At 49.2% G+C, this 14767-nt stretch overlaps 1 protein-coding gene across 2 annotated transcripts in view; it reads right to left on the reverse strand.

Moving 5' to 3' along the window:
- The window catches only part of SFT2D2 (SFT2 domain containing 2), a 47831-nt gene extending 37620 nt beyond the window's left edge, over nt 1-10211 (reverse strand). For both annotated transcript variants that reach the window (XM_087828014.1, XM_087828015.1), the window contains exons 1-6: nt 10137-10211; nt 5596-5682; nt 5265-5350; nt 2289-2370; nt 814-849; nt 669-727 (exon numbers count right to left, since the gene is read on the reverse strand). In XM_087828014.1, the coding sequence (XP_087684140.1) occupies nt 669-727; nt 814-849; nt 2289-2370; nt 5265-5350; nt 5596-5682; nt 10137-10199 (413 nt within the window). In that variant the 5' untranslated portion in view covers nt 10200-10211. The remainder of the gene's footprint in view (nt 1-668; nt 728-813; nt 850-2288; nt 2371-5264; nt 5351-5595; nt 5683-10136) is intronic.
- Between the last annotated feature and the right edge of the window lie 4556 nt (nt 10212-14767).

Consider the following 14767-nt stretch of genomic DNA (forward strand, 5'->3'; position numbering starts at 1 on the left):
CAAGCTCCAGGCTCATTACGTGCCATCCCATCCTCTCTTTGATCCTGGACCAGTTTGAAAGGGACATGAACCCACAGCCCAATCTGTGGTTTCAAATGACCATGTCTCCAGTCGCCCTTTCACTATTCGTGGCCCTCGAGTTACAACCCCCTGGTCTTGTCAATAGGCTTCCTACAGCCCACAGGCACGTGGTTTCCAGTCAGTCACTGCTCATCGGCTGACAACTCACTCTTCGTCCCTCTGTTAAATGATTCATCCCATCCCCAATGTAATGCTCATTATTTTTCTTACCACTTTCCTTTCTCTTTAATGTCTTTCTGACTCACAGACTATTTTTACCAGCTCCTCTAAGACTTCATTATCCTTGCTCTTACTGGATGCAAGTGGTTCAGTAACATTAACAACATCCCAAAATCAACCCCGAGCCCAGCCAAAATGCTGCAGTAGGCCAACAGCCTCCCAAGGCCACTCACGCCACCTACTGGCAGTGGCCGCGTCCACGGGCTTTTGCTCCGGAGCCTGACTTCACCTGCATCACTGAGAATTCTTCTCTGAAGAGCATCTTTGCTTTCCTAACCCTCCTCCTCACAGCACATGGGAGTTTATCACCTTCGCTGCATTAGTCAGAGGCCAACGTGGGCAGGGACTACTGGTTAAAGGTTACTTACCACGTCAGGGCCAGAGACTGCAGGATGCAGAAGATGAGGGCGAGCCCCTTGTTGTGCCACTGAAAGGAAAACGGTATGGTTCTGTGAGCCAGGGGGACGGGCGCATAAACCAGGCAGGTTACAGAAAATGCAGATACAAACTTACCCAAAAGGCAGAGCACAGGGTGAGCACAAAACACAACTGGGGAGAGAAAGGAAATATTATTGAGTTAATACAGTTACGACGACAACACGGGGGAAACTCCCATAAAGACTTATCCTTGGCAAACTTTCATTAATACTGATCAAGCTGCAGTAATCAGGTTTCTGTGATGAGCACAGCAGCCAAAAGCATCCTTCATTTCAAAGCATTTCACCCACCTGAGCATCCACGTTTGGCAGAAGAGTTATAATTGCTATGAAATTAAACTGGCCAATAAGATGTCAAGTAAATTAAAAAGGGAAGGAGCTCTCTTACTTTCAAATTTTTCCCAAATCTCTGCCCAGCAAACGAAAAATCACATTTCCAGTCCACCCACATGCCCATCCATCTGTCTTTCCATTCAAATACTAAAGCAGATTTCACAGGCACCTGTATTCTAACTCCTGCCAAACACTAGTCTCGAGAGTGGAAAGAGCCATGCGAAAACAAAGGTTAACATGAGACACCTCTCTCACAGTCGGCGGGTCAGTTATCTATTTCCTTGTCACATGATACTTTCCCTAGGTCCCTTCTTAGAAAGTTCTTTCTACAAGACACTTGTCCAGAGCACCTCCATCCTCAACGGGCCAATGACGATAGGTGCCAGAGCATCCATCATGACTGTCACCTCCATTCTTCCATAACAGTAACCTCCCAAGAAATAGGTCCTAAGTATTTTCTTTGTGTCCAGCACTGTGCCCAGTGCTCTGAAAGGACACAAAATAAACAGCAAATGTGGACACGGCCTTAGAAAACTTACCTATTTGAAGAAATAAGAGGTACACAAAACTAAAAGTGAAATACACTACCCAAGCTCCAAATGTTGCGCTACTGCTCATTATAATAAAAGGACAGAGAATGTGGTCTGGAATGATTTTGATGGTCACATAGAAATGGCCCAAAGAAATGAAAGGCATTCTGGGTTAATGGGACAGGGAGACAGGACGAGACTGAAGGCACTATCGTCAGAGCAGGGAACAGGGGTGATGGGCCATGAGGAAGACCAATGAAAACAAACATGACCCCAAAGTCACAGGACGATGAGAGGAAAAGAGCCCACCCTATGAGACTGGACTCCCCCCTCCCCCGCCCCAGAGAATGAACTCAGTCTTTCTGAGCTAGTCCCTCTGTTATGCCTGCGTGTGCCGCCTTCACCCACCACCAGGAGGGCATGGGAGCTCACTTACTACCCTACCACTTTGGCTAATTTGACAAGCAGCGCCCTCTGGAGGTGCTTTATAGAACTGGCAGTACCCTAACACCAACAGAAACACGAAGTGGGGAGTAATTATTAGATGGAACATGCTCCCTTCTGACACAGTGGTTATGGGCATCGGTTACTAAGTCAAGATGAAAGGAAAAAGGTTAAGAAGAAAAAAATGCCACAGAGCAGAAATAAAACTCCCAACCCAGAAGCCCAGCTGAAAGGCGGACCTTACCAGCACCATGATGGTTGCGATCAAACGTGTGGGCTCCACCATTCTCTTTAGCTGTTTCACCGGCCCCATGAGGAAGACAGTGCTGCAGGCAAATACACACAAGCCATGAGACCAGAGCAGACCACACTGGGCACAGCCGCCTCCCTACCACCCCCAGGATGACCGTGGCAACGACGGCAGTGACTCGACTACTGTGTGACAAGCTCTCACTGTGCCAGGCACTGCACTGAAGGGCCTTGCGCACATTACCCTCATTTAACCCAGCAACACTAATGGAGCTGATCACAGGAATACAGGTCATACATATTTTACAGATGGAGAAAGTGCAGCCCAGAAAGGTTGGTTACTGTCCACAGCCACCAACTAGTAAATTCATCATCACTGGGTGAGATACACCATCTCTGAGAGGTGCCACCTTGCCTCCTTCACAATCTACCCATGGAAACGAACAAACCAACTAAAAAGAAATGTAATTTAAAAAAGAAAAATCACATCTTACAGGCTTAGGTTGTTCATGTTAAAAGTAGAGCACATCACTTTCCTTCCTGACTCCCAGAGAACACTACATAAATGATGGTAACATCACCTCTAAGCTGCTGAATGTCTGCTAGATGCCAACTATCACATACATGACCTCATTTCATCACCCTCAACAACTCTGAGTCAGGTATTATCACACTGTAGAAATGAGAACATGAAGCTCAGAAAGGTTAACTGACTTATCCAAGATCATCACACAGCTAGGAGCTTAAGGAGCTGGCATTCAAACCCACATCTGTTAGGTGCCAAAGCTCCGAAAGATACCCTTTGTGTGCCTTCTGTGTGAATGGAACCTGAGAGGTGGCAGATGAGAGAGAGCAGAGCCTCACACCTACCACGCCAGGGCCAGGGCCAACCTTATGTTGTTTCTCGACTCCTCACAGAAGTACCCATGTGGCATCACCCAAGGGGTAGGCCTGTCATAACCAGGGTTTAATACACACCAGCCAGCAAGTAACATTAGCAATGGAGTGTTTAAGAAATACAAAAATTTTAAAGTAAGTCTACCTCTCTTTGAAGTGCCATTTAATTTCAACTGAAATTCAAGGCTGTGCTCTTGGGTCAAATATTTACCAGCACTGAACAAGAAGCGATAGCCAAGGCTGGTCTTAGAAATTAAATGCAGCAAATATACAAACATATAAGATTAAAGGAAAAGCCACAAATTCCTAGACACACCCTGGAAATAACAATTCACTCCCCCTTTATTATCTCCCTAGGCAATGCTACAGAGTTGGTCCCACTGGGATTACTAACAGTTCTTATGGACTAAACAAAAGGCCAATTTATTTATTTTACTCAGTCTAGACTCTACATTATAATCTATACTGTTTGCACAAAGCAACCCCCCCCCCAAAAGTTAGCATGTGAGGGCTTTAGAGGCACAAGTAGACATGTGCAGGCCAGCATTTAATAAACGAAGCTTTAAGAAGGTGTCTAGATTCAGGCAATCAATCATCTGTCAACATTTCCAGCTAGAAACAGCTGGTTTGGGGATAATTAGGGACAAGCAAAATAGAGGTGCAGCCAAGTGGCTTATAGACTTGTACCAAGTAAGCTGACAAAACACTGTGTTTACCACCACATAAATATATACGAGGTGTGCAGAGCTCTGTGTGAAAAAGGCAGGCATTGATTCTGGAGGGGAGGAGGTGATAAGGAGGCATTTCTCAGAAGAAGTGGCTTTTGAGCTAGGTCTTGCAAGTATCCACCAAATGAGGGGAGGGAGGCATGGAGAGGAGGTGCACATGGGGCTGCATTCCATGCAGAGAACGCAGCCAGAGCAGAGGCACAGAGACCTCCAGAAAGGCAGGAGGTTCAGCCTGGCCGGGGTACACATGAGGCGAGTGGGAGGTGGGAGGGGTAAAGGCAGATCTCGAGGGTCTTGCCTGTCTGCATGCTAACCGGTTTGACTCCACCTGCAGAGAGGGACTGGGAGCCACTGAGCTCAGTGGGGCAGAAAATGATTGGCCGGTAGGGGGCGATGGAGGACCAGACAATGGATTCTTGCAGAGTTCAGATGAGTGACACCTGAGAGCAGCTCAAATTCCACCTGCTCCAGGAAGTCCTCCCTAGTCCCTGGGTCGGGTCACACCAGGCCAGCTGCCCCTCCCTCAGCATCTCTCTCCACATCCTATTCTGTTATCAGTTTCTGTCTGTCTGCCTGGCTGTCCAGCGAGCTCCATCTTGGCAGGAACCAGACCATACTGGTCTTTGAATGCTCAGAGCCCAGCAGGGTATGACGAGGGCTCCTCATATAAGGGACAATGGCCATGGGGCACAAAGAGGGAAGAGCCAGCAAGAGGTCAATACCAAGCCTCAACGATGGGGATGGGGTGGGCACCCAGGAATCTGGGGAAGAGAGGAAAGAGAACTGAGTTCAGGGCTAGCGGGCAGAAGTCGAGCCAGCGCTCCCCCTGGCTGAGGCAGGACTAGAGTTGTCAGCACACGTGTGTGGCTGAAGCGTGAGGGTGAATGATTTGACCGCGATGTGGATCAAGAGTGGATGTCTGTGCACCCACGGCACGTGGAATGGGCTGACTCCTGCCCTCACGAGCAGGTCTGACACGGTCTTGCACTGAGTAATAACAAGTTTCACCTGTAGTGAAGTCATGGCGACCGCAGGACTAGAATGCAGAGGGCTGTGTGTGAACCTTACAGACATCGTCCAACTGCTCTGTACCATGGTTCCCTCATATGCAAAATCACAACAGGAGCATACTTCTGCTTTCTCCCAGGGGAATTTCAAAGATAAACTAGGATATAGATATATTCTAAAGTGACAAGACATGGATCGGATGTATTTTGACTACCTCTTTTCTCCCCCAATCCTTAAAACAATTGTGGCACCCTCCTTCACCACCACCCCCTTTCAGGCACAATCCATATCCATTTTCCCATCTAATAAGTGGATAAGGGTAGATTAAAAACTGTTACCTGCCAATGGATGCGATGTTACCAAAGGTATAAAACACTGCAAAGAGGTACAGTCCCTTTTTCGGCACCCAGAGCAGAACAGTGCCCTGGAAGACAAAGCAGAGGCATCCGCAGGTGAGGCGCTCTCCTCCTCTGCCCACAGCCACACAATCAGTCGCCCAGAGAAACCTGCTCCCCTCCCCACTCTCCCTACCTCCCGCTCCACTCCCCTCCTCCCTCTCCTCTTACACATGCATTTTGGTGAAAAAGCAGCAGAGGAAAGGAGGTGGGTGACTTGGGAAAGACCGAGGGAAGGAAGGCAGGGGCAAAGACAGGGGGAGGGAAGCCTTACCAGCAGTGAGCAGAGAATTCCTATAACAAAACAAGCAATGAAGCCTTTTATTCTGGTATTCCAGCTTAATGAAGATGTGTCAGCCACCTGCAATTTTACAAAACAGATTACATACATCACCCAAGACAAAGGACATACATAATTAAGCTTAGAAGCAGCATGTGAATTTGTACTGAGGGGGGTGGGAACACAGAATCCTACACGCTCACTCGTAGCTACAAGAGCCCTCCTGAGCCACGGAAGCCAGCTCCTTCGCCATCCAAGAGCCTCTTGTCCTGCGGCTTATACGAGGCTGGACATCTCCAGAGTGGGGGCTCTGCCTCAAGCAAACCCACTTCACAAACAGGAAGGCAGGACGCAGACCCTCAAGGAGCCCAGCCTCAGGCAGCCCAGGCAGGCCCAGGCCCACAACAAGAAAGGCACGAGCTCCACCAGGCAGGCCCAGGAGAGGAGGAAAGCCAGGGGACAGCAGCCAGGCGGTTGTATCCACTGGACATCGTCTCCTCCATCCACTAGCCAAGATTCAGCAGTTGCTGCTCCTGCCCGCATCTGCTCCCACCCTTCCCAGGACCCTCATTAAATCATTCACTGTTGTCAATGTTATTGTTCAGGGCTGGCATCAGCCAAGTCACCCAAGTGTGAGGCCCAGCCTAGTTAATTAGTTACCTCCCTACCCATCCTGACTGTCTGCCACCAAGATTAATCCCTCCCAAGAGCGAAGTTCAGAGGAGGTCGTTTCCAAAAAAACTCTACTAAAACAGGAGCCCGTGAGTAGCTCCCAAGGGTTTTCTCCCCGTGTCCAAGACAACAGCTAAGTGTCTGCACCAGAAACCTTCTTAGTCTGTCTACCTGACAAGTAGCCATGGAGGCTCCAAGCTGGGCACAGGCAGCTACCACAGACACCAAAGGCCTTACCTGCACAGCAAGGAAGGGCTGCCAGGCCCAGGGTCTGTTCACCCAGGACCACCCATGGGGCCAGCAGTCTCCATTGGCAACGTGCTGGAAGCTACTGACCACATTCCCACCGGCTAATGGAGGAAGGTAGGTGGTGGCAGAGGCTGCAGGGTCACTGGACTGGCAACTCCCTCAGCCTTGAGTGTTCCCAGCTCAGGACCTGTTTTCAACCCTGTCTCCAAACTTCCTGTCAAACCTGAAGCTGGGAGAGAAGGACCAGAGGGCTCTCCCAGACATTGCTCCAGAATGACTTCATCTCCACCCAGGACAGGGATATTTGGGGCAGGCTATCAAAAGGGGTTCTCCTGCTTCCCCATATATTCACACGTATTGAAAGTGGGCTCATGACACTGCAATCCCCCCCACACACACACACACTGCACCTGCAAGAACATGTGGCATCACATGACCCTGCAGGGAAAGGCACGCTCAGAGATGGTAGCATGCAGTGGGAGCAGGGGATTAGGACCAGAGACATGGCCACCTGGCGCCATGACAGGAAAACCTCGCCTCCAAAATGAGCCAGGTGACAGACACTCTGCTATCCGGCTGCACCGGCGCCCAGACAACCAGGTTGGACCCCCTCTAACTAACCTGTTCAACCTCCCACCAAGAAAAGAATAAAATCAAAAACCACAACTCCTCCTACTCATGCAAGCACCAAGGAACTTACCTTGCCAAGGTGGAAAAAAACACCGGGCTGCATGTAGGGAGAGAAGTGTGGTACAGGATCGGATTGGATGTTACCGGAACACTATTTGGCACCAACAGGGATATTTTAAAAGATTCAACCTTTTCTTTTTTTTTAAAGAGGATAAACCATGAAGTTAAGTATCAAACTTGAATTGATCCTGGCACTGAGGGCACTAAACAGTCTCAACAGCAGGACGGCGAGATTCCAGCCCTTGTAAAGATCAAAATCACTGGCAACAGGATGCAGCCTGCTTTCCACCTTCAGAAAGAAAGTGGTGTGTTGGTTCTGTAAGTCTCTCAAGCTGAATTCCATCCCAACGTCACCCTGCTTACCAAAATGGGGGGAGATAACTTTTCATCACTGTTTTACTACTCTATGTGGTGGCAAGTTCTTGGTCACAGGCTGGAGGAAGCTGTCATTTCACTACTTCTAACTGGACTCAGGGAAAACTAAACACTTTTATGAAAATAAATTCAGTTGGTGTAAAACGTCTCTCAGAATTCATGGTTGCTGGAAACTGTGCTAATACACTTTTTGGAAGTTAGAGTCGTTAAAACAGTACCCGGATAGAATTTGGAAGCAATCAGCTCATACACTGTCTGACTGGCAGTTTTCACAAAGGTCCCTTTGACTCTGGGATGTGGACAGAAGAGCAGCTCTTGCCAAAGAGAAGTAAAGCTAAGAACTGTTCGGGAAACAGGGCTGGTAATGAGAAGAAGGTGAGAAAGGAATACTGCCTTGTTGTGCTGTCCAAACAGGCAGTATTCATACCTTTCTTGCCCCTGGAATCCTCTGTAGAAATGTTAAACCTGTATTTTTAGAAAGAAGTCCACTGACACTAAAGACTGAAAGTGTAGTTATAAAGATGAAGCATCAGAAAACTCATCGTGAGACTACTTATGATCAGACATGACCAAGCAATTTTTATAATCACCTAGTTTCCTATGTAGGAAAAACAGAAGTAGTCATCTTATTACAGTTTGCATTAAAAGAAGAAAAGAAATTCTATCACAAAAAATCCTGCAGCTTTGCCAGCATTAAAACCATGGGAAATGTGAGACAATCAAGTCAGGACCGACATTTTAAAAGAGGCCCTAACCTAACAAGTAAGAGTGGAGCTAAAAATAACCCTAAAAATGAATTCAGCAGGTTCTGAAATGTTTCCCAGGAGTCTGTGGACTTGGGATGTGCCATTCAATGATGATATAAACAGGAATCTAAACTCAGAAAGAAGAAACTGACAGCCAGCAATATTTTACAAGAGAGAAGCACCTACCCTTTTTAAACTAGATTTAACACATGCCTGAGCCTCCAACATCTGAAAGCCCTTCACTGTGTCCAACACGCACAGTTACCATTTTAAGTAAAAACAAATTCAGCATTTAGTTTTCAATCTGTACTACATCATTCACTCTTAAGGGTCTGTCCATTGTTTCATGATTATTTTCTAAATATATAATATGGGCAGCCAGGCCCAGCGTGGCTCAGAGGTTGAGCGTCAACCTAGGATCCAGGCGATCGGGGTTCGATTTCCGGTCAGGACACATGCCTGGGTTGCGGGTTCGATCCCCAGTCAGGGGCATGCAGGAGGCAGCCAGCCGATCAATGACTCTTTCATCATTGATGTTTTATCTCTTTCTCTCTCTCTCCTTTCCTCTCTGTGAAATCAATAAAGATATATTAAAAAAAAAATACTGGCATCATCCATTGTCAACCCTCCCCCCCCCCAAGTCTTCAGGAAGAGAAAAGGGCACCCTCTTGAAGCCTGGCTGCTCATAAAAAGCTTGTTGACAGTCTACAGGGCATAAAGCTTTAGATAAGCAGGACTGTCAGCCACCTGAGTTTTCTTCAGTCCCATCTGAGGTTTCACGTGAGAGTTCATAATAGAAGCCAGAAATCCAGAACAAAAATTACTCCTGAATCTTGACCAACTGATAAAAGCAACAAATTGAAAAGAAGCCACACAGCTGTTTTGAAATGGCAGGAAAAAAAGTTAAATCTCAATTCCTACAAACTCGATTCCTAGCGTTGCTTCAAGGTGAAGTCTGAGGTTCTGAGATTGCAGAGGGGTGGAGGCATCCGCATCACACAAAACGCAGTAACATCAGCAGGTGAAAGGAGCGGGGAGAAAACCACGGGCGACACTGATTAAAGTGAGAGGAAACATAGGTTTTGCGTTGAAAGAAGATGGGGAAACTGAGGCCCGTGAAATACACGCCAAAGACATACTATTTTGTTATCCAGAAAGGAAACAAAAGCAAAAGGCATCGGAGAGAAGAACAAACATCCTGTGGGGCTCTGGATCCTGGGGCACACGTGCCCAGCTCTCAGGAGGGGCCCGCGGGGTCCGCGCGCGGGCAGCGAAACACGACGCGGTCCCCGCGCTCCGGCGCCCAAGGTTCCGCGGTGGAGACGGTCTGCACAGCAGGCAGATGGGCACAGGGCCGGGTGCGAGCGTCACACCCACAACCCTGACTGGACAGGAAGGGGGCACGGAGCCCGGGGCGCGGGCCCGGACCCGCCGGGCGGGGCAGAAGGGCCCCGGCCCTCGAGGCCCCCGCCCGGGTCCCCGAGGCAGCGGCCGACCGACACCCGGGGGCCGCCCGTCCGCGCAGCCGGCTCCGGGTTTCGCTCCAGCGCCGCCCTCTCGGCGCGGGGGGGACGGGGCGAGGACACAAATAAACACGCCCACCGCCAGAGTCCAGGGCCCGGGCGCCCTGGGGCGCGGAGCGGGGAACTGGGGTCCGCGCGGAGCCCGGCCGGGGATGGGGACGGGGGGCGGGGAGCAGCGCTGCTTTCCAGGACACCGCGGAAGTCCCGCTCCTTCCCAGCGCCAGCAGCCCGCGCCCTCCAGGCCCGGGGGCCCGCGCCGCGGCCGGGGGGGCGCACTCACCTCGGCCAGGCCGCCCCGGTCCTCGGCGTCCTGCCCGCTCAGCACCTTCTTCAGCTTGTCCATCCCGGGCCCGCGCCGCCGCCCCTCCGCCGCCGCCTGTTGCGCTGCCGTCCGCGGCTCTTCCGGGTGCGCGCCCCGCCCAGGTGCCCGCCCCCGGCCGCCACCGGCGCAGGCGCCCGGCGAGCCCACCGCCCACTCGCGCCCGCAGCCCGCCTACGCCCCGCCCGCTTTTACGAGCGTGTTTTGGTCCAGGGCGTCGGGGCCCGCCGAGCCTCCCGCCGCCCTCCCGCCCCGGGAGTTCCGCGAGCGCCGAGCGCCCCACGCGCGGGGCTGCGGGAACCCGCCGGCGAGCCCGGCCCCTGCGCACACCCCCGACGGGTGAGGCAGCCTTGCGACCACGCTGTGCTCAGTGCGCGTTCTGATCGCGCTTGCGATCTGTTCCCACTCCCGTGGGGCCACCTGGAATGAGTTTAGTCTGCAAGGAGCTTTGTGGAAACGTTGAACGACGCGAATTCCAAGTGGAATCGCGCCGCGTGCTTTGGGCGAAACCTTGAGGACCAGGCGGGACTTGGCTCTGGGGCTGGGGAGGGAACGTTAGATCGTTGGCTCCTGTCACCGACTGACTTCAAGCTGGAGCCCAGCGCTGAGTCGGGGAACCCCTGCCCCGCGGCACAGGGGCTCGCACTGCGCGCCGGGTGACGGCTGCAACGCTGACGTCAAGACTGAATCGCCCAGAAAAACAGGTTCCCGGGAGCGACCGCCAGCGTCTCCCGCCGCCTCCCTCACGCGGACACTGCCTGGGCAGGACTTGTTACCAATGTCAACAAAAGGTCGCTGCGCCAACCCAATGCCAACAGGGGTCCTCAGGCTGAGGTGCGGTAAGAGAACCGTTTTTTTCAGGTCAAGTTTGCAAACCCAGGAGACAGACCCTGGAAGAAACCCGAGTGCACGCGTCTGAGACAAAAGGGAGGCTGGCTTTTATAAAGTTCCCTCCCTCGCCCCTGGTTGGTCCATTTTTATGCAAATGAGGAACACAATTTTGCAATCTGATTGGTCTAGATAGTACTGTCCCAATTGGTCGGTTATGGAGCTGCTCTGATTGGTCGGTAAGGATGCAAATGAGGAATAGCTGTACAGTTCCGATTGGACAGGGAAGGTCTCTCAGCCCATTGGTAGAAAGACGATCCCAGGAACTCCTTTATAAAGGTGGGCTCCGCGGGCGGGGCGCCGTGCAGGAGGCTGGCAGCCTCGGTGGGGTGTTTCCTGAGACGTAGGCCGTGTGAGAAGCCTCTGTTGGCAGTGGCTGCTGGCCTCTGGTTATGAATTTGTGCCCAGTTAACCAGCAGGAGTCGTTCTTGGTAAATGGATTCCTTCTTGAGGCGCACACCAAGAACTTGGGCCTGTTGGAAATTACCTATAAACAGACAGGCAAAGGGGTTTACACAGGACCCTATTCAAGTCAGTCACATAGTTGTAATTAAATTCCTTATGTGACTTCATCTTTATGGATATTCAAATATGGTTTGCTTCATAATTTTAGTTTACACCTCAGAACTTGAGTAACAAATGCCGTTGCTTTTGCCATGGATGCCCTTTGCCCCCTTGTTCCTCTCAGGTAAATGCCTACACATCTTTCCAATGTGAGGACACAGTGGCAAGTCCACCCACTGTGGAGTCAGGGAGATAGGGGCTTTGTAACTCTAGCACCATCTCTTACTGCTAGTTGTGTGGCATTGAGCAGGTTACTTAACCTTTCTGATCCTTAATTTTCTCATCTGTAAAAGGGACACAAATGACCGCCTCTGTAAGTTATTGTGGGAAGGAAATAAAACAGTGTATGGAGAGCTTGGGACATGGCAGGCATTCAGTTAGTGTCTAATGGAAGCTAGTATCACTCTGCTACCTCCTCTGAAGCCTTCTCTAAGCCAGCCCACACTGACATGGCAGGGTGCAGCAGAATCTCATAGACCAGTACACCATTTCACATTTGTTCCAAGTGTCTATTTTCTCGTTTCTCTACGTGCTCTAATTGAAGATTGCAGAGGTACTCACAGATTGATGCCATATTTTCAACAATTCACATGGAGCATGAGGAATATTCTATAATATTAAACAATTCACATAACTCTTAAATGTGTAAATCTGTAGGTCTACGCATAACATACATGAAACACGATACTGATTCTAAGATATTGAACACTAGAATCACAAATTACTTTTTAATAAAAATATTTAATAAGATTTCATTACATATTCAGAATCAAGTAAAAAGCTTCAACTTAAAAAAATAAATAGCCCTGGCCGATGTGGCTTAGTTGGTTAGAGTGTTTTGCACCAAAATGTGGCAGGTCAATTCCTGGTCAGGGCACATACCCAGGTTACAGGTTCTATCCCAAGTTGGGGCATGTACAGAAGGCAACTGACGGATGTTTCTCTTTCTGTCTCTCCCTTCTCTCTAATATCAATAATAAATAAAGCATCTAATGAACCCCCCAAAATTCAACTTTATTCAAATACTTGAAATTTCATTTTTAAACATGTTGATTATAAATTAGATTTCTTCCCCTTAACTTTTGTAGATGATTTTGAAAATTTTTAAATAACTGTTGAAAACATAAAAAATAATGCTATTTATTTTGAAATTGAATTTATATTTTTATAATATATTTTAATTTTATGGTAATTGAATTTAGGTGATTGAATATCATCTTTTTTTAAAATTGATTTTAGAGGGGAGAGAGAAATATATATGTGAGAAAGAAACATCAATCGGTTGCCTCCCATATGCACCCCGACCAGGGATCAAACCCGCAACTTGGGTATGTGCCCTGACCCGGAACTGAACCCGCCACCTTTGGGTGTATGGGACAATGCTCCAACCAAGTCACACTGTCCAGGGCTGGATATCATCTTTGATATTTTGCCAATTTTCAGTCATACAAAAGCCATAACTATAGTATTCGTCAATGTAGGAGGGTCATACATAATTTAACAATTATTTAGCTTGATTTGTAGCTATTAAATATTTAGACATATGGCATATGGACTTTCATTTGTATTGTTTCCCAGGCCTCACAGATCCTATGGGTACCCCTGCCTGTAAGTGGTTAGTCAAAGGCCTAAGTGGAAATGCTGGATGGGTTCAAGATGTAAGAACACAAGGATTTTCTGTTTTAAAATAGGAGAAAAACAAGCTGCTACCAAAGCATCAGCTCACGAGCTTTATGTCCAAATGATAAAATTATCTAAAGCAGCAGATGACAAGCACTGCAGCCCAAACAGTATGTCTACGGCAAGATCCTCCATGCAGATTCAGCCTGAGCCCAAGGGAGAGGTGTCTTGTTTAGTGGGATTGGAATGCCTGGGTCTTCCCCCGGGAAAACCTAACCTGGGTACAGTCTCCTTTCCCTTGAAGGTTTCTCTATATCTCTTCAGGGCAGCCTCCCTGCCCCTACTGACTCAGCCTCACAGTCATCCATTTCTTATGCATTAATTGAGCACCTACTACACACGATGCACAATGCCTGGTGCTTGACACACAAATGCAGAACTAAACAGACATTATCCGTGCCTTCAAGGAACTTTAGAGACCAAGCTCCTCTCCTGCTGGAAAGAGGGAATACTTCGAGTTGATTGCAGGTCCCTGAAGAAAAAGGGAGTGAGGCACAATATTAGAATTTGCACAGAGCCCAATTTCACTAGTTCTATCACTATGCAAGTAGTTACGTAATGTTGGAGGACCATCATATGTGAATATCTTAGAATTAACTTTCTCCCCCTACCCCTTTCTTCTCAGGGTTGCTGATTCATTCTTCTAATCAATCTCTTATTCACTCTAAAAACACCTATTGAGTACTAGGTGCCAGGGAAGAAATATGCAGCTCCTGCTCTCACAGTGGACCACAGAGGGGGTCTAACTCGACACTCTTGCCACTTGCCCAGTGACAGACTGGTGGCTCGTTACCCAGTGCTAGGCTTGTGGTGGGCACAGGAAGGTTTGCTCAGCTGACCTCAGTCTGACGCAGGGGTAGCACACCTATTTTGTTATCCCTGTAGGAACCTGGGCCCAGGGTTTTCTGTCCCTGCTCTAAGGTCAGGGGTATTTGCTTGGACTCCTCAGAGCATTTCCAACTTCTCCCCAGAAGCAGAAGGGTTTGCCTTTAATCCCCAGAAGTCAAGTTTTTGCCTGGGTCTGGGGCTGATGGGATTTGTTGTTCCTCCCCCAGCTGCCTGAGACTTTGGCACCCTTCAAGAGAAGGGTCTGGGGGCAATGGGCAGGGTTTCATACCTATGACTCACCTCCTGCCTGCCTGCCTGAGCCCCTAACGGGCTTCCCTCTGTCCCACCCCAGCACCTTATGAGTGCCTGCTGTACACAGAAGGCGAACTTCTGTGTTTCAAGTCCCTTATTTGAGACTCTCAGCTATTCTAAACTGATGGGCTAGCCCACACTTAGCCTTTAAAAAAATCAGTTAAACTTTTAGCTGATTTTTTTCTTACCTACTTGTATAGTGGCCACCTGACTCACATTCTTTCTGAGACAAAGCAGTTTGTATGTCCCATCTCCCGTCGGAGAGCTCATCACTCTTCGGGGTTCAGCTTACTTTGCCTTGCAACCTCAGCTCTGATGCA

This window comes from Miniopterus natalensis, chromosome 19 (genome assembly GCF_054644295.1).
Source record: "Miniopterus natalensis isolate mMinNat1 chromosome 19, mMinNat1.hap1, whole genome shotgun sequence".
In the NCBI taxonomy this organism is placed as follows: Eukaryota; Metazoa; Chordata; class Mammalia; order Chiroptera; family Miniopteridae; genus Miniopterus; species Miniopterus natalensis.